The 18,805-nt window shown below is 45.6% G+C and overlaps 1 protein-coding gene across 1 annotated transcript in view; it reads left to right on the top strand.

Moving 5' to 3' along the window:
* C1H3orf70 (chromosome 1 C3orf70 homolog) overlaps positions 1-12,646 on the top strand; it is a 127,894-nt gene extending 115,248 nt beyond the window's left edge. Inside the window, exon 2 of the mRNA XM_006071073.4 lies at positions 7,790-12,646. Within this exon, the coding sequence (XP_006071135.1) occupies positions 7,790-8,346 (557 nt within the window). The 3' untranslated portion in view covers positions 8,347-12,646. The remainder of the gene's footprint in view (positions 1-7,789) is intronic.
* Positions 12,647-18,805: the final 6,159 nt, after the last annotated feature.

Below are 18,805 nucleotides of genomic sequence, written 5' to 3' on the forward strand. Positions count from 1 at the left end.
GAGGGTCACTCAGAGAGGTTCACAGCGTTACATGGAGAAGAGAAGAGGGAGGAGGGAGTTAGAGGTGACCCAAAGGAGATGAGGTGGAATCAATAGTGGAGAGAGTGGGCTAGCCAGTAGTCACTTCCTTATGTGCACTCCACAACTGGACCGCTCAGAGATGTTCACAGAGTTATACAGAGAAGAGGAGAAGGAGGCAGGAGACAGAGGTGGCCAGAAGGATAAAAGGGGGAAATGAAAAGGAGGGAGACAGATCCAGCCAGTAATCAGTTCCCTAAGTGTTCTCCACCGTCTGGAACACACAGAAATTCACAGAGTTGGGTAGAGTAGAGAGGGGTTAGGGAGGAGATACAGGCAACCTGGTGGAGAAAACGGAGAGTCCAAAGGGAGAGAGAGCAGTCAAGCCAGTAATCTCGTTCCCTAGTGAAAAATGGGTCCTGAAGATTGGGTTCTTAAAGGTACAAAATTGGTAACAAATACATAAAAGCAAAAATTAAAAATCTAGAGTAGAGTTTGGAATTTCAAAAATGCGATGTTAATGAAAAGAAGAAGGAAAAGAAAGAGAGAAAAAACGAACAAAGAAAAACAAACAAGGTCGTGAAAATGATAAAGAAACTACAGGTACAAAATTGATAACTAATACCAAAAAGCAAAAACTGAAATTCTAGAGTAGAGTTTGGAATTTCAAAAATACAATGTTAAAAAAAAGAAGAAGAAAAATAAAGAGAGAAAACAAACCAACAAAAACAATGTCACAAAAATTATAGAGAATACAGGTACAAAATTGATATCAAATACCAAAAAGCATAAATTAAAAATCTTGAGTAGAGTTTGGAATTGCAGATATACGATGTTATATAAAAGAAGAAGAGAAAGAAACAGAGGGAAAAAAAGAGAAAAAAAGTCACAGAAATTATAAAAAAAAACTATAGGTACAAAATTGATAACATATACCAAAAGGCTAAAATTAAAAATCTAGAGTTTGGAATTTCACAAATACAATGTTAAAGAAAAGAAAAGAAAAAAAAAACAGTCAAAAAATTATAAAATATATATATATGAAGTTTGCTGAAGAAGAAAAAAAATAGGGTCTATTTTTTTTTTTTTTTGCAAAGTAATAGTTATAAAAGTGAAAATTAAAGGACAATAGAGGACTTAAAATTTAAAAAAAAAATTAAAAAGAAAGAAAGATTGATCGTAAAAATAGTAAAAATATATCTAGGTCTTTCTCTGGTTTTGTTGTGAGTATTGTGGGTTCAGTTCATTTTTGGCTAGTTCCTTGGTCTGACTTACATTTCTCAAGATCTATAGGCCCCTTCCTATGTAGTTCGTAGTAACCACAGAAGGTTTTAATCTATGGCCTGTAGCTTCCAAGGCGTTTCCCTCTGTTATAGCTTCTTCTGTTTGCTGGTCTCTTCAGTGTCTGGTTCCTGCCCTGACACAAAGGGGACGGTGGAGGACACTATTTTTTTAATTTTATTTAGGCTCACTTGTTCAGCCGCGCTGTGGGGAGGGAGGGAGGGATGCTGCAAACAGATAACACTGGCATGCGCTCGCAGTGCCTCAGCCACACTGGGTCTGTCCCAGCTCACGGCGCGTGTAGCCTCCCTGCCCACACTGCTCGGGCTCTAGGTTGTTTCGCCGGGAACAATCGGAGGCCGGCCCTGGGCTGAGCTCCCAGGTCCAAGCCGCTCAGGTTCAGGCACTCGGGTAGTCCTCAGAGGCGCAGACTCGGTTGGGCCTGCATTTTGTGCTCTTCCCAGATCCGAGCAGCTCAGGTGATGAGGTGTTTGGCAAGCGCCAATGCTGCGACTTATCGCCTCCCCGCCACTCGGTTATCTGGGTGTAAAACCGGCGCACCTTCTCAGGCAGATGTTGACCGTCCAGACCCCCAAGAAGTTTTAGTTAGCAAAGAAGCCTGCTTACAGTTTTATAGATAGTGTCTCTCTGGGGCTGCCATTGTCCCCTTCCGGCTCTGGCTGCCTGTCACCGGAGGGGGAAGGTTTGCAGCCGGCTATCTCTGTTCAGTCCTTTGTTCTGTGCGCGGGCCTGGCGGTGTCTTAGGTTAGGGCTGGCTTTTCGCGTGGTAGATATCCCACAGTCTGGTTTGCTAGCCCAAATTATTTCGCTCAGATAGCGCTCAGGACATTTGGGCTGATTCTTACTCTAAGGGACGCAGCCTGCGCTGCGCTTCCCTGCCCAGCCCCCGCTTGCTAATGCCGTGTGCAGGCGTCTGCGCTGCTTCTCCGCTGGGGGAGTTACCGTAGGGCTCACAATCTGCGATTTTTAATTGTTTATTTATTTTTTTTCTCCCTTTTATGTTGCCCTCTGTGCTTCCAAAGCTCGGCACAGATTCGGCAGTGAGAAGGTTTCCTGGTGTTTGGAACCTTCCTCTCTTTTTAAGACTCCCTTCCCGGGATGGAACTCTGTCCCTCCCTCTTTTGTCTCTTTTTTTGTCTTTTATATTTTTTCCTACCTCCTTTCGAAGAGTTGGGTTGCTTTTCTGGGTGCCTGATGTCCTCTGCCGGCATTCAGAAGTTGTTTTGTGGAATTTACTCAACGTTTAAATGCTCTTTTGATGAATTTGTGGGGGAGAAAGTGTTCTCCCCGTCCTACTCCTCCGCCATCTTGGCTCCTCCCTCAGCTTTTTAATACACTCTCTAGGTTTGTCATAGTTTTTCTTCCAAGGAGCAAGCATCTTTACCTTCATGGCTACAGTCGCCGTCCACAGTGATTTTGGAGCTCAAGAAAATAAAATCTGCTACTGTTTCCATTTTTCCCCATCTATTTTCTATGAAGTGATGGGACAAGATGCCATGATCTTAGTCTTTTGAATGTTGAGTTTTAAGTCAGATTTTTCACTCTCCTATTTCAACTTCATCAAGAGGCTCTTTAGTTCCTCTTTCTGCCATTAGGGTGGCATCATGTGCATATCTGAGATTGTTGATATTTCTCCTGGCAGTCTTTTGATTCCAGCTTGAGCTTCATCCTGCCTGGCATTTCACATGATGTACTTTGCATATAAGTTATATAAGCAGGGTGACAATATACAGCCTTGACAAACTCCTTTACCAATTTTGAACCAGTCCATTGTTCCATGTCCAGTTCTAACTTACTCTTGACCTATCTACAGGTTTCTCAGGAGACAGGTGAAGTGGTCTAGGATTCCCATCTCTTTAAGAATTGTCCACAGTTTGTTGTGATCCACACAGACCAAGACTTTAGTGTAGTCATTGGAGCAGAAGTAGATGTTTTTCTAGAATTCTCTTTCTTTTCCTATGATCCAATGGATGTTGGCAATTTGATCTCTGGTTCTTCTGCCTCTTCTAAATCTAGCTTGTATATCTGGAAGTGCTTGGTTCATGTACTGTTGAAGCCTAGCTTGAAAAATTTTGAGCCATTATCTTTCTAGCATGTGAAATTAGTGCACTTGTGCAGTAATTTGAACATTCTTTGGCATTGCCCTTTTTTGAGATTGGAATGAAAACTGACCTTTTCCAGTCCTGTGGACACTGCTGAATTTCCCAGTTTGCTGGTATATTGAATGCAGCACTTTCACAGCATCATCTTTTAGAATTTGAAATAGCTCAACTGGAATTCTATCACCTCCACTATCTTTGTTTGTTGTAATGCTTCCTAAGGCCCACTTGATTTCACACTCTGGCTCTAGGTGATTGACCATGCCATTGTGATTATCTAGGTCATTAAGATCTTTTTTGTACAGTTTTTCTGTGTGTTCTTGCCACCTCTTAATCTCTTCTGCTTCTGTTAGGTCCATACCATTTCTGTCCTTTATTGTGCCCATCTTTGGATGAAATGTTCCCTTGGTACCTCTGAGTTTCTTGAAGAGATCTCTAGTCTTTTCCATTCTGTTGTTTTCCTCTATTTCTTTGCATTGTTCACCTAGGAAGGTTTTCTTATCTCTTCCTTGCTGTTCTTTGGAACTCTGCATTCTGATGGGTATATCTTTCCTTTTCTCCTCTTGCCTTTAGCTTCTCTTCTTTTCTCAGTTATTTATAAGGCCTCCTTAAACAACCATTTTGCCTTTTTACATTTCTTTTTCTTTGGGATGGTTTTGATCACCACCTCCTCTACACTGTTACAAACTTCTGTCCATAGTTCTTCAGGCACTGTATCATATCTGATCCCTTGAATCTATTTGTCACTTCCACTGTATAATCATAAGGGATTAGATTTAGGTCATACCTTAATCAGTTAGTTCATTCAGTCAGTCCTTTCTGACTCTTTGCTACCTCATGGACTGCAGCACGCCAGGCTTCCCAGTCTATCACCAACTCCCAGAGCTTGCTCAAACTCATGTCCATCCAGTCGGTGATGCCATCCAACCATCTCATCCTCTGTCGTCCCCTTCTCTCTTGCCTTCACTCTTTCCCACCATCTGGGTCTTTTCTAATAAGTCAGTTCTTTGCATCAGGTGGCCAAAGTATTGGAGCTTCAGCTTCAGCATCAGTCCTTCCAGTGAATATTCAGGACTAATTTCCTTTAGGATTGAGTGGTTTGATCTTCTTGCAGTCTAAGGGACCCTCAAGAGTCTTCTCCAATACCACAGTTCAAAAGCATCAGTTCTTTGGCACTCAACTTTCTTTATGATCCAACTCTCACATCTATACTTCTTGAAAAACCATAGCTTTGATTAGACAGACCTTTGTCAGGAAAGTAATGTCTCTGCTTTTTAATATGTTATCTAGGTCGGTCATAGCTTTTCTTCCAAGGAGCAAATGTCTTTTAATTTTATGACTACAGTCACTATCTGCAGTGATTTTGGAGCCCAAGAAAATAAAAATCTGTCACTGTTTACATTGTTTCCCCATATTTACCATGATGTGATGGGACCAAATGCTGTGATCTTAGTTTTTTGAATGTTGAGTTTAAGCCAGCTTTTTCACTCTTCTCTTTTACTTTCATCAAGAGACTCTTTAGTTCCTCTTTGCTTTCTGCCATTAGGGTGGTGTCATCTGCATATCTGAGGTTATTGATATTTCTCCTGGCAGTCTTGATTCCAGCTTGTGCTTCATCCAGCATGGCATTTCGCATGATGTACTCTGTGTGTAATTTAAAAATCCATCTGCCCTGTGATGGATAAGGATAAGAAGCTTGTGGAAGCTTGCTGATGGGAGGGAATGGCCTAGTGGTTTTCCCTAATTTCTTCAACTTGTCTGAATTTTGCAATAAGGAGTTCATGATCTGAGCCACAGTCAGCTCCAGGTTTTGTTTTTACTGACTGTATACAGCTTCTCCACCTTCAGCTGCAAAGAATATCAATCTGATTTCAGTATGACCATTTGGTGATGTCTATGTGTAGAGTCTGTCTCTTGTGTTGTTGGAAGAGGGTGTTTGCTAAGACCAGTGCAGTCTCTTGGCAAAACTCAGTCTTTGCCCTGCTTCACTTTGTACTGCAAGGCCAAACTTGTGTTTACTCCAGGTATCTCTTAACTTCCTAGGTTTGCATTCCAGTTCCCTATGATGAATTTGACATCTTTTTTGGTGATAGTTCTAGAAAGTCTTGTAGGTCTTCATAGAAATGTTCAACTTAAGCTTGTTCAGCATTAGTATTCAGGGCATAGACTAGGATTACTGTAATATTGAATGGTTTGCCTTGGAGACTTAGATCATTCTGTCATTTTTGAGATGGCACCAAAATACTGCATTTCAGACTCTCTTTTAATTATGAGGGCTGCTCCATTTCTTCTAAGTGATTCTTGCCCAGTAGTAGATAAAATTGTTTAGTCGCTAAGTTGTGTCTGATTCTTTTTCAACCCCCTGGACTGTAACCCACCAGGCTCCTCTGTTCATGGGATTTTCCAGGCAAGCATATTGGAGTGGGTTACCATTTCCTTCTCCAGGGGAGTAGATACAATGGTCATCTGAATTAAATCCTCCCATTGCTGCCCATTTTAGTTCACTGATTCCTAGAGTGTCAGTGTTCACTGTTGCCATCTCCTCTTTGACTTCTTCCAATTTACTTGATTTATGGACCTAACATTCCAGATTTGAGTGCAGTATTGTTCTTCACAGCCTCAGACTTTACTTTCACCGCCGAACACATCCAAGACCGGTCGTTGTTTCTTCTTTGGCTCAGCCTCTTCATTCCTTCTGAGGCTGTTTCTCCACTCTTCTCCAGTAGCATACTGGACACCAGCTGGTCTGGGGGGTTCATCTTTCAGTGTCATATCATTTTGTCTTTTCAGACTGTTCAGGGGGTTCTCAAGGCAAGAATGCTGAAGTGGTTTGCCCTTCTCCACTGGGCCACGTTTTGTCAGAACTCTCCACTGTGACCCGTCTGTTCTGGGTGGCCCTACACCGCATGGCTCATAGTTTCATTAAGTTAAACAAAGCTGTCATCCATGTGATTGTTTTGGTTAGGCTTACAGGTAATTATCATCTCTATTTTCTTAACACTTTATACAGAGATGGTTTTGTTAACTGTTGAGTGAAGAAAATGAGGAAAGAGACAGTAGGAACAGATCCAGTTAGGTTTCACTTCCACATGAATTCTGTGAGAGACACTTGGGGGTTCAGAGCAGAGGGAAGCTTTGGGGCTAAGCTTGATTTTCTGCAGGCCACTCTCTGCATCTGCCTGTGCCTTTACTTCTGCTTGGCTGTGGTTGTGCCTGTGAAGCTGGCATTAGGGAGAATATCTCCTGTTTAGGTCACTGATGAGCTTTGGGTTTTAAAAGAGATCGTTTCATACACTGTACCTTACCCCAGCCACTGAGGGTGACCAGGACAATCCTATAGGCAATATGTGTATGTATGTATTCTGATTTACATTTAGAAACCTGAAGAATGAAAGTCTTCCCTAATCCTGCTAATAAATTTTAAATATCTATTGTTGCTTACTTGCTAAGTTCTGTTTAACTTTTTATGACCCCTTGGACTGAAGCCCACCAGGCTCCTCTGTCCTTGAGATTTCCCATGCAAGAATAATGGAGTAGGTTGCCGTTTCCTTTTCCAGGGCATCTGTCTTCCCAATCCAGGGATCGAACTGGAGTCTCCTTCATTGGCAGGTGGATTCTTCCCTGGTGAGCCACTGGGGAAGCCTGTTTAAGTTTCTATATTAGCATCTAATCACTAAAGATAAAATGGAATTATAATTTTATGGTGTATTATACTATTTTACACCATAAAATAAGACTAATGCTGAAGCTGAAACTCCAGTACTTTGGCCACCTGATGCAAAGAGCTGACTTACTAGAAAAGACCCTGATGCTGGGAAGGATTGAAGGCAGGAGAAGGGGATGACAGAGGATGAGATGGTTGGATGGCATCACCGACTCAATGGACATGAGTTTGAGCAAACTCCAGGAGGTGATTAAGGACAGGGAAGCCTGGCATGCTGCAGTCCATGGGGTCACAAAGAGTTGAACATGACTGAATAATAGCAACAATACAATTTTACAGTGTGTTTTTACCACATTATATTGTAAACGTTCTTTATTTTGGTATGATGGGAAAATCATTTCAAGATGCCTGAAAATAAGGATGATAGCATCCACCCATCTACTCCAGAGGCATTAAAAAGACTCAAATATAAAATTAAGATTTGTAAAGTGTGTTGAGTTTTTAGATGAAAACACCATGATGTTTATGTACCATGCTGAATTTTTGATTGATTATAACCATGTTGATTCTATTTTTAGTTTCTTTGGAGATGGTTTTGAAATATTTTTAAAAACATTCTGAGTCCTCCGTGAGAAACCGTTATGGCTCCCTTAGCCTACAGGTGTAGTGCTCTTAGATTTCAGTTGCCTTTCTGTGTCCCCCACAGGCAAGTATGTGTATCAGCCGATGACCCCTGTGGAACAGCTGCCCAGCACTGAGATTCCTGCGAAGCCTCGGGAGCCTGCGAACACCATTCAGATTTCGGTCTCCCTCACTGAACACTTCCTGAAATTCGCGTCTGTTTTCCAGCCCCCTCTGCCCCCTGACTCGCCAAGGTACTGTATGATCTCAGACCTCTTTATTGACAACTATCAGGTTAAATGTATTAATGGGAAGATGTGTTACGTGCAGAAGCAGCCGGCACCACATTCCCACAAAATGAACCCCGAGGAGGTCTCTGCACACGATGCCTTTATTTCAAAAGAGAGCAATACACCAAAAATAGATCACTGCTCTTCTCCCTCAAGTTCTGAGGACTCTGGGATCAACGCGATCGGGGCTCACTATGTGGAATCGTGTGACGAGGACACAGAAGAAGGAGCAGAACTGAGTTCAGAGGAAGATTACAGTCCAGAGAGCAGCTGGGAGCCAGATGAGTGCACCCTTCTTTCCCCCTCGCAGTCTGACCTGGAAGTTATTGAAACAATAGAAACCACCGTGTGAGGGTCCCGGCGGGAAGCCACTGCTCTGCTCTTTGCTGAGCTTTTGTACTTTTGTCTGATGGACCCTTTTTCCAGTGCAGTCAGTGTTTTCTACCCCTCGTTAACAACCATAGCAGTTCAGTGGTCTGCTGATTTAGCTTCACTTTTAAATTTGTCTTATAACTAAGACATCTTTTGTTATAAATGGTTTTCTTTTGTATCTTCACTTCCTTTCTATGTAGCATCTGGTGTCATGAATTGTGACCCAGCCTTAATTTCACTGGGAACTTTGAAAGCGATGAAGCGATGATCACAGAGCATCATGGATCAGGTTGAGGAGATACCCAGAGTGAAGGAGACACTGTTCTATAAATAGCCAGTTCTTCGCAGAACAGCTCTCTGGCAGTCCTTTTGGCGTGCTGATGAGCACCGCTGCCCTGCTAGTCCTGGTGGAAGATTGGTTCACGTGACCAGTCCAGGGTGTGCTCTGGTGCATGCCATTCTGTCCTTTCCTCATCTCTCTGCTATCTGGGTCTGGGCCAGTGTTGCCACAGCTTCCTGGAGGCCAGCTCAGCCCCCAGTTAAAGCAGTGTCTGCACAACCAGCCCTTCATGACTTGGGGCTGGGCTAGACCTCGCTCCAGAAGAGATGACATCATCTGTCTCATGCTCAGTCCGGCTTAGGTTGAATGCCTATCCCCCCTCCAGGGTGCTGTGTGGATACAGAATGAATAAGGCCTGACTCCCAGCAGGAAGGGACCATAGTCCACTAGGGGAGGTAATCCATGCAGGTGAGGGGACCTAGAGTGCCCTGGGAAGCCGGGGGAGGCAGAGATGCACTTGGCTTGGGCTGGCTGGAGAAGGAGTAGCATTTGAGCTGGCCTCAGGGGTGGCTTCCCCAACATTTCCCTGCTTTTTCAGTTCAGTCGCTCAGTCGTGTCCGACTCTTTGCGACCCCATGAATCGCAGCACGCCAGGCCTCCCTGTCCATCACCAACTCCCTGCTTTTTAAAATTGTTCAAATCTGCGGGAGACTTTTAGGAAGTCATATAGGTATTATATTTAGGAGGCAGCCACATCTCATGTCTTAAGGAAAAAAAATCAATAATAGTTTTAGTTAGCATGGAAATGCTAAAGACAGCAGTCCTTTAGGGATTAGGAATGAATCTAATAGGTTTGATTAACTCTGCTTCATTTGGTTGTATGAAGCATTAGAATGGCTTAGGTGAGAAATGGATTAGAATTCAGTATGATGCATGGATTTTTTTATGCCAATGCAAAAACAGTTGAAATAGTTCACTGCTAAGTCAGGAGAAAATATTTTGTGTAATATTCATTCCCTTTACTACAGTAATATTCATGGGCTATTGTAAATGTTCTCTTTTCCTACACACATAAAATAGTGACTGATTCTTTCTTATTTAGCTCTCTTCAGAATTTTGCTCCTAATCTCCATTTATAACAGGTGTTCTGTGTGAGTTGGTTATCTGCCATTTCTCCAAATGTACTGTCTGTGAGGCATAGTTAAGAATCCAGGAAATTTGAAATACGGCCGCATGAAACTAAACTATCCAAGTTGGAGACAGACAGTCACTTCCTGTACCCGGACTCTCCACGAGCGTGCTCTCATGGCATCTTGTGCTCTGTCAGCATCATGACGTGACTCTTCTGTGTCACGTTAGTTCATATTTTAAGAAACAAGAAGGGGCCTGTGTGTCCTTTCCTGAAGCCTCCACTTGGCATCCTGCACAGATCTCTCCAGACAGAACCTGCTTTCCTAGTTGTATGTGCAGTCCACGTGACTGGCTAGAACATTTCGTTAGGTTCAGGTGCCCTAAACATCCTGAAGAGTTTAGAAAGCAGAGTGTGTGTATTCCTTTGGAAGCAGTGTTACTTAACACTTTGTGTGCTAGGTGAGAATGCAGCCAGCATAAAGTTCCCACTTACTGAAACAAAGACTCAACACATCAACCCGAGAAGATGGTGTCCAGAGCTCCAGGGCCAGCGGGGCCCAGAAAGCGACAGAGGCAGGTGTGGGGAGAAAGGCTTAGGGACAAAGAGCTGATGAGCCCTGCTCTGGGCTCTCAGCACCGCCGGGACTGACTGGCCACCTGCAGTCAGGGTCCTGCCTGCACCTCGCCGTGGGTGAGCTCATTTCATCCCTGGACAGGAATACGAGGCTCTGTTTGCACTGTTCCTATCAGTTCTCTCCTCCATCTGTTCATGTGGTGATAGTTGGGGGTCAACCACCAGGTCTCTAAAGCCATGGAAATCCATGGGCTCAGGGCCACGCTTCAGGCTGGCTGTGCCAGGGTTGGGCCGTTCATATTTATATCTATGACTTTTGCTTAGGTTCCTGTTTTTTAAAACTCCTGAACTGCCATTCAGATTAGCCAGGATTTTAATGGAATTTTTGGATTTAACACTAGTTGATAATCACTTTAAATACTTGCACAAACTCTTTATAATTAAAATCTCACTAAGATTCACTTACTACTATCAATTTTATAGAATTGGAGACATCCCATTGGATTCTAAATATAAAATGCTCCTGAATCTCAAAATAGCCTTTTCTAAATAAGCACAAGCAAGAATTTTTTTTTTGTCCTACCACTGTTAATATTAATAATTATCTGAAATCATACATGATTGAACCAGAATTCTTTATGCTTGCATTCCGAAACAACTGATAAGGGTATAAAAATATGTAGTTTCAACTTCAATTCTAGGCCTATTCTGTTCTATATTATATGAAAGAATTTCTCTGTAACCCTGATACTGCATTACTCATTTGTATAAGCATATTTATAGGCACTTTAGAAAGTGTTTAGACTGCAGTGTGTATTACAGACATTGAACACAGTTATGTTAAATAGGCTTTTCATTAATACTTGTACACTGAGAGATATGAAAGCTTTATCACTTGGACGTTTGCTCACCTGGGGCAAAGAGGTGGGCTGTGTGAATGGAAAACTGCTTTCTCAGGCTTTTGTCAAAAACTGACACCATTCCCACTTTTTGAAAGTTGGTGTAAAAGCTGTTAGGTAGAAGATACGAAATAAGTACTGTGTGGAGTTTAGCTTTCCGATCTAACCAAGATTTCTTTTAGCATTTTCGAGTTTCACATGTGTTCATGACTTTTCTGAGAAATAACAAAGCAATTATAATGCTTTTAGTGGTTACAACTATTTGGTACATTAACAATGGAAGCTTTACAATAAAAAAATCTAGGTATATTCAAGATCTGAAATGCAAATCTGAGAAAAACCTCTGTAGAAAAACTGCCGCATTCCTGGAAGGGAACCTGTAGTTCAAGGTAATACAGTAAAAATAAAATCAGCAGAACCAGAACAAAACCATGAAGTTGTTTTCCTGAAGTACCTTTTGGATTTGATCTAGGGTTTGATTTTATCTTGAGAGCGGCGGTTTTATTTCTTAATCTCTGTTTCCTGGCCTGTTTGAGCCATCATAGTTCCTTGGATCATAACCTCCTTTTATGCAAATATCTCTACTTAGGCAATAGGATACAACCAGGTAATTTAGAAAGCTGTCAAAATACCCAGATACTTTTGGTGGTATAAATACTTTTAGGCAAGGGGAAAAAAAAAGCACAATTAGAAAAAAATATTTATACTGTCAACACTTACTATTCCATCTTATTTGCAAAATTTTGTTGACACGTTTTGGATTTTTGCATGAGGAAACCGAGGCTTTCTTGGTTTCCCCTACCCCCCTCTCCAGACGAGGTGTCAGTGCAGTGAGAAGGCCAGCTGTGTTTCCGGCTTTCGTCTCTTCCCCTTGAGGAGGGCAGAGAGCAGTGGGCGTTCTGTGCTCTTGGTCAGTGCCGTCAGTCCCAGGGATGTCCGTGTTTCTCACATTCAAACATGAGTACAAGGGCACTCAGAACTAACTTTGGAATAATTAACCTTTAGAAAATTTGTGTCACTGCTCCCTTTCATTATCACAGGTAATTGAGAGTTGGCTGTGCTGGGAAGGGCCCCGTCTCTGGCGTGCTTTGAGTTCTTTGTGTTCAGATTGGTGCCCTCTTCATAGGCTGGACAAGTCTAAAAGCAAATCATCACTAGCGGTTTTAATGCTGAGCTTCCATATCACGGTGTTCATGTGTACTTCTAAGGCTGTTCGTACCTTATAATGTTCACTTACTGTGTGATTTTTAAAACCTGTCTATTTTCAAGTTTTAAGCACAATGTTGATTGTTCTCTAATTTACCTTGTTTTCCTACAAACAGCTCAACTTTCCTCTCTGTATAATACTTTAGGAGAATACTACCTTGTAAAATAAACGTGATTTTTTCCTTTTTTACCAGCACAAATATGCTATTTTGAATTTTGGAATATCCTTCCTCCCCACCCCACCCCCACCTTTGGAGAAGTTCTGATTATATAGTAACACAATGTGAGCTAAATGAAAAACAACCTGATTTGGAAAATGTGAAAGCATTTATATCAGTGCTTACTTTGTGCTAGGATATAAGTCATTTACATCATTCACATCAGATCAGATCAGTCGCTCAGTGGTGTCCGACTCTTTGCGACCCCATGAATCACAGCACGCCAGGCCTCCCTGTCCATCACCAACTCCCGTTTACATCATTATTCCATTTAAATTTTACAGAAACTTATTGCAGATAATTATTATTATGTACACTATACACTCAATGCTCAGCACTAGTGATAACTCCCAGAACCCTTTAAATAACTGTTTTGTTGGCTGCATTAGGTTTATAATAAAAATTACGTTCCCTCACAAATAGGATTTATTTCACACAGAGCTGCACTCTGTGTATTCAGCTCACATATTCCACGTAAGACGGCTCTGACTGCAGGCTGGCAGCCAGGGTGGCCGCTGCCCTGCTGAGCCTCGGGGCCCGGTCACTTGGTCACCAAGGCTCAGCGTGGCAGGTCCAAGAACTTGATTTTTTTATTCATACCAAGAGCAGAGCACCTTTGGGGTTGGCTTTTACTGAATAACCAACCTCATGGGGAGTGCTAAATAAATTTGTTCATCAGTAATAAAAGTAATACCACTGTTCATAGTAATAATGATGCAGCTGCCTTCCTGCTTCCTGAGTTATCCCCACAGCAGCCCTCCAGGAGAGGGTGCAGCATCCTCCTGTCACACCAGGAAAAGGCCTCAGGAAGTAAACATTTGCCCAAAGTGGTGCAGCCTGCAAGTAAGTGGGACTTGGATGTGAACCCAGTCACCTTGGCCGTGGAGCCCGTGTGCTGGGCCTTTTGCTTCCTCATGTAGGCCTTCCCGCTCTGAGGACCTTGGGGGCTGAGCCAGGAGGCAGACAGTGGGCGAGCAGCAGGGCACAGGGTCCCCTTTCTGTCCCTGACCCAGCGGACACCTTCCCCTTCCTCATCCAGATGCTGCCAGGCTTCTCCCTCCCTCCCACTGTTCTGTGCTCCACGTGGAGCCCCACCCCCACCCCCCAGGGTGCGCGGGCACCGCGCATACAAGCGCGTGCGTGCACACACGCCGTCTTTCTGTAGACATCTCAGTGCTTGGATTTGGCCATTGCTGCTTCTGTGTTGAATCACGAATCTAGGCTAGCTCTTCCTGCCTTCACAAAAGATAACTTATCTTTTAAAATGACTTCTGTAGACAGCTAATCTCATCAACTGTATGTGCATTCTACTAATTTAACTCTCTACATAATTGTATTGCCAAGTTTTAGAAAGCGTCTCATTGTAGCATCTTACAGATGCTGACTACACACACTTTTATTCTGCAATAAACTTTAATTTAGCATCTCGTCCTCGTTACATTTCAATCACTGGGAACTGGTAATGCCTTTAACCCTTGGAGGGCCACTCTGATTCTGTGCTGAATGAAGGGGTAAGGTGGACCTTTGGACTCAGGCTTGCTGGGGTGCGGATCAAGGAGAAGCAATTAGAAGTCAGAATTCTTCAGAAACCAGGCAGATAAGAGTACATGCCTGCATATTCATGGTGTTTTTCTGTTTGCTTTTTGGAATTTTCCTAGTTTTCAAAGAATGAATTGATAATTACTTGTACACTCAGAAACAAACCCTGTGAGCTGGAAGATACTGAGTCCCAGGACAGTCAGTGCAGGTGGAGCCTGATGTTGCTGGAGGTTTGTGGGAGGGAGTGGGGATCCCGCGAGTCTGGGCAGCTTCCCACCTGCTCCCCTGCTTGGGGGAAGGGCTGCTGAAGGCTGGGCTGCAGACTGTGTGTCCTGGAACCACCTGGCCTCCCCAGGGACTGACCCCAGTCCAGGCCTCCACCCGTGACTGGAAGGGTTTTGAGCCAGTGGGTTGGAGAGGGGATTTGTTTCTCATTGTCGTCCTCAGTTCCCAGCCCGAAACTGTGCGTGTGGACTTGGAGATGGCAGATCAGGTCTCTGGTGGGACATTTCAGTCCTCTCTTGACAAGCCATCACCTAGTGTGCGTGCATCCTGGAGGATTCATGCCCGGAAGGTCTGAACCGGCACTGCAGGATGATGGCAGAAAGTGCAGCGGCGTGGATCCTCGAAGCCACACAGCATCTGAAGGGGAATTTAGCAGGGCGTTTCCACAGACACCATCTTACCTGCCAAACCCAGCAACTGTGTGTGCCAGGTGGGACAGGATAACTTCATGAGTTCATGGCTGAAGCATCCAGGAGCCAAGCTGACAGGAAAGGCAGGTGAGTCGCTCCTAATCTGCAGGTAGGTAGCAGGTCCAGAGCTTGGTCCAAACATCCAAATCCAGCTGGTGTTAGCCCTCACTGGTTAAGCCCCTGCAGTCACGCCTGCCCTCTCCTGCTGCTCTCCCTTACCTGCCTGTCTCCTCCCCACACCTAGCCTTCCCCACCCCTTCCCAGCCCTGGCTCTAGGCAGGGGCATCCAGGAACCACAGCCCAGCCCTCTGGGCATCACCTGATGCACCCGTTTACTGCTCTAGCTTTCTGCCCAGCCTGGCTTGACCTTGGCCTGGATTTGGCTGAGACCCAGGCTCAGGAGTGGCCCACCCTGGATCTAAGAACCCTCTTGGGAATTGGCCTCGAATCTTAGCACTTTAGGTGTTAGTGGCTTCTACCTGCTTTCTCTCCCAGCCTCACTGAAGTGGGGCCTTGGATACCAGCTGCTTCTGTGGTGAGCACCAGCCTTCACCTACCTCAGGCTTGCCTCCTGGGGGCAGCCGACCCCAGGGGACTGTGGCCCGACTCTGATGATCCGGCCGTGAACAAGGAAGAGCCCCGTGTAGTAGACTAAGGGTTTCGGCCCTGTGTTTAGAGTCTGCCTGTGTGAACTAATGCCAAAATTCATCAAGCAAATGTAGGAACACCGTGTATCGGCAGAAGACCTTGGAAGAACCACGGCAGTACTCTCAGAGGCCACGCGGTGAGGCCTGGAACCATTGGGAGGACCCAGGTCTGGGGTTCTGTGGTATGTCTAGAGGGTGGGCTTCCTGAGGCCACGTGGGATTCATAGGGATCTTCAGAGCCTGGTTTTGCTGCGAATCTAGACTGTTGAGTGGTGACTGTAGCTTGACGTAGGAGCTGCACTGAATGTAGGAAGGACTGGGGTTTCCCAAGGGACCAAGGCCCCAGTGAACATGGGGCCTGAGTTGGCACCTCTGTAGGTCGCCGGAGATCAGAACACCATCAGAGGGTCCAACTAGAATTCACTGGGGGTCCTTCCTGATTCCTGGGGGTCTTGAAGAGGTCAGTTCTTCCCCAGGAGATTTAGCCTCACCCACCTGTCCCGAGTCACAAGCAGGCAGCGAATTCCTAGCGCTGCAGCGTCACTGCGCGCAACAGCGCAGCACGTGGGCCCACGTGCCAGGGGCAGCCTGACAGGATAGAGGCCTCAGAAGGGAGTCACACCGCGAGGTCGGCGGCGGGGAGGAGGAAGGGAGGAAGCTGACTGCGAGTCAGGAAGTCACTGCTGCAGGTGGAGGTGGATTGGGGGAATATTGAAGAATGATGGACTGACTCATTCTTGTACAGGAGAGGCTGGGCTGGCAAACCATGAGGTCCTCCAGGTTGCTAGGGGCTGGGATGTGGCCCTCCAAGATTATCGGCACCAAATTCTGACCTTTGAGATGGATGTGGCATAGAGTTCTGAGGGAACAGACGTCAGGTAGGAACAGGGGCTACTGGCTTTGTCCCTGAGGCTGGAGACATTCGTTTATTCACACAGGCAGGCATATGCTCAAAAATCTTAATTATACCTGCCCTCTGACCCTGAAAAATCACTCCTAAGTTTAGACCCAACAGAAATGCATTTATGTGTCCACCAAAAAGACAGAAGACAGTACTGGAAACAGCACAATCATCCATTAACAATAAAATGGATAGGTTATTGTGTATTCATACAATGGGATACTCCTTGGCAATAAGAATAGACAACATGGGTAAATCTCAGACATAATTGGAATAAAAAAAAAAAGCCACTTCCAAAAGAGTAAATGTACTTTATTTATATGAAGTTCAGAACAGGCAAAAGTATGGTTTTATACTGCACGATGGTGGCTAACTTCGGGGTGGGAGGTGATGAACAGAATTCAGGGGACATCTGGGCGCTGGTCATTTCTGTTTGCTTGATCTGGGTGCTGCTTATACAGGTGTGTTTATTTCACGGATTAACCCAGCTTTGCACATGTCGTTTGTGAACATTTGTGTCCATAAAAAGTTTACCTTAAAAAGAGACTTAAAAGATGGTTGCAGCCAGTCCCCTTTTAGCACTACTGTGAAAGATGCAGGCATGGACCAGACAGTCGTGTGCCCTCAGGAGTGATGGAGGCAGACAGGACCACACCCAAGTGGGGAAACAAGACAAGTCAAACTGCCGCTCTCCTGGGGAAGCAGGGAAGGCTTCAGAGAGTACTGGAGTGTGCAGGGGCTGGTAGCAGAAAGATGCCACCGATGCCCTGAAGGGGAGGGGCCGCGGACAAACCCTCTGATAAATCAGAACCCCCCCCCCCCCCCGCCCCCGGGGGCCCAGTGGGGCCAACTCCCCAAGGTCGTAGAGTCCTCCTTGGGCTGCCCAGAGGACAACGCAGCAGGCCTTTCCTGCAGCTGTGCACGCGTCACAGGCATCTCATTCTGGAGACGCACTTTTGGAAAAACATTTTCAGCGGGGAGAGCCGACTGGAAACATACTGCTTCTAAAAGGATCCCCAAAGCTCTGAATTATTTATTCACTGAGCATTCATCATTGATGAGGCCCCTGTTGGCTTTGCTCTTCCACAAACACTTTCCCTCCGCATCTCAGCATGGTGGGCTGTGGTTGGTAATATGCTGCCTTTACAAAGCATCTCCCACACATCACCTGGACCTTTGCTGCAGAGGGAGCAGATGTATCTTTGTTTCTCAGAGGCCTGTGGGGGACCTGACCAGCAGCCCAGGGCTGTCTCCATCAGTCCATTCTGCCTCCTGTGGGGAACTGGGTGAGACTGCATATACCCCCACCCACCACGGCAGGAGGCAGGGGCGCACTCTGCTGAAGCTGGGAGCTGAGTAACCATTTTCAGATGGTCCTTTCAGATACTCTAGAGAAGGAAATGGCAACCTACTCCAGTATTCTTGCCTGGAGAATTCCATGGACAGAGGAGCCTGGTGGGCTACAGTCCCTGGGGTCGCAGAGTCGGACACGACTGAGCGACTAACTTTCAAATACTCACTGTTTACCAGGTACAAAGAAGAAACGGGCTGTGATGGACATTGCTGTGTTTTGGCCAATCAGAACCCCTGCTTTCTTCTCTCAGGACCCTGATTTCCTTTCAGAGGACCCCCTGCCCTCCCCTGGGGCAGCATAGGAGGAGCTGGCTCAGCTCAGGTACATGCCCTCCCTAAATGGGTGCCTGGAGCCTGCCTCCCCAAGGTCCTTCCTCCTGCCACCTGTCACAACCCAGGGGTGGGTGCGTGACTGGAAGAGCAGCTGGAGCTCTGCACTGGGCTGGACTGTGCTGAGGGCTGCGATTCTGCACCCCTGGGAGCGCCCCCCTGCAGTGAGCTCCCCTGGCCCCATCCGCAGCACAGCTGCCGACTGAGCCTGGACGTACCTCCAGAGAAGTCTCCCCTGTGGAACTGCTCTGAAGTGGGGCCCGATGTCACTGCAGACTAGGACACGTGCTAAGTGCCAGGAGAGGGGACGTAGGGCCTAGCTCAGGCGGCATGTCCCAGGGCCCAGCAGTGCCTGGCCATGGGGTCAGTTTCTCACCTACCCTCAGATGAGACGAGGGCTCTTCAAATCCAACCCAGGAGGCATGACCTGGGTACAAAGCTGTCAGCCTTTGTTCAGTGGTACTGTGACTCGAATAACAAGGAACTCTTGGGACTGATAAATCAGGGAAGGGCTGGAAGAGAGCCGTGCTGGTGTTTACTGGTCCTGGTGTGAACAGGGGCTTGGGTGCGCAGTGAACTAACTGCCTTGGCTCCTTCCTGAGGAAGGGCAGCAAGCGCTGCATTTTGCTTTGAGACTGTCAAGCTCCTTTGGCTTTGATTTTAGAC

This window comes from Bubalus bubalis, chromosome 1 (genome assembly GCF_019923935.1).
Source record: "Bubalus bubalis isolate 160015118507 breed Murrah chromosome 1, NDDB_SH_1, whole genome shotgun sequence".
Taxonomy (NCBI): domain Eukaryota; kingdom Metazoa; phylum Chordata; class Mammalia; order Artiodactyla; family Bovidae; genus Bubalus; species Bubalus bubalis.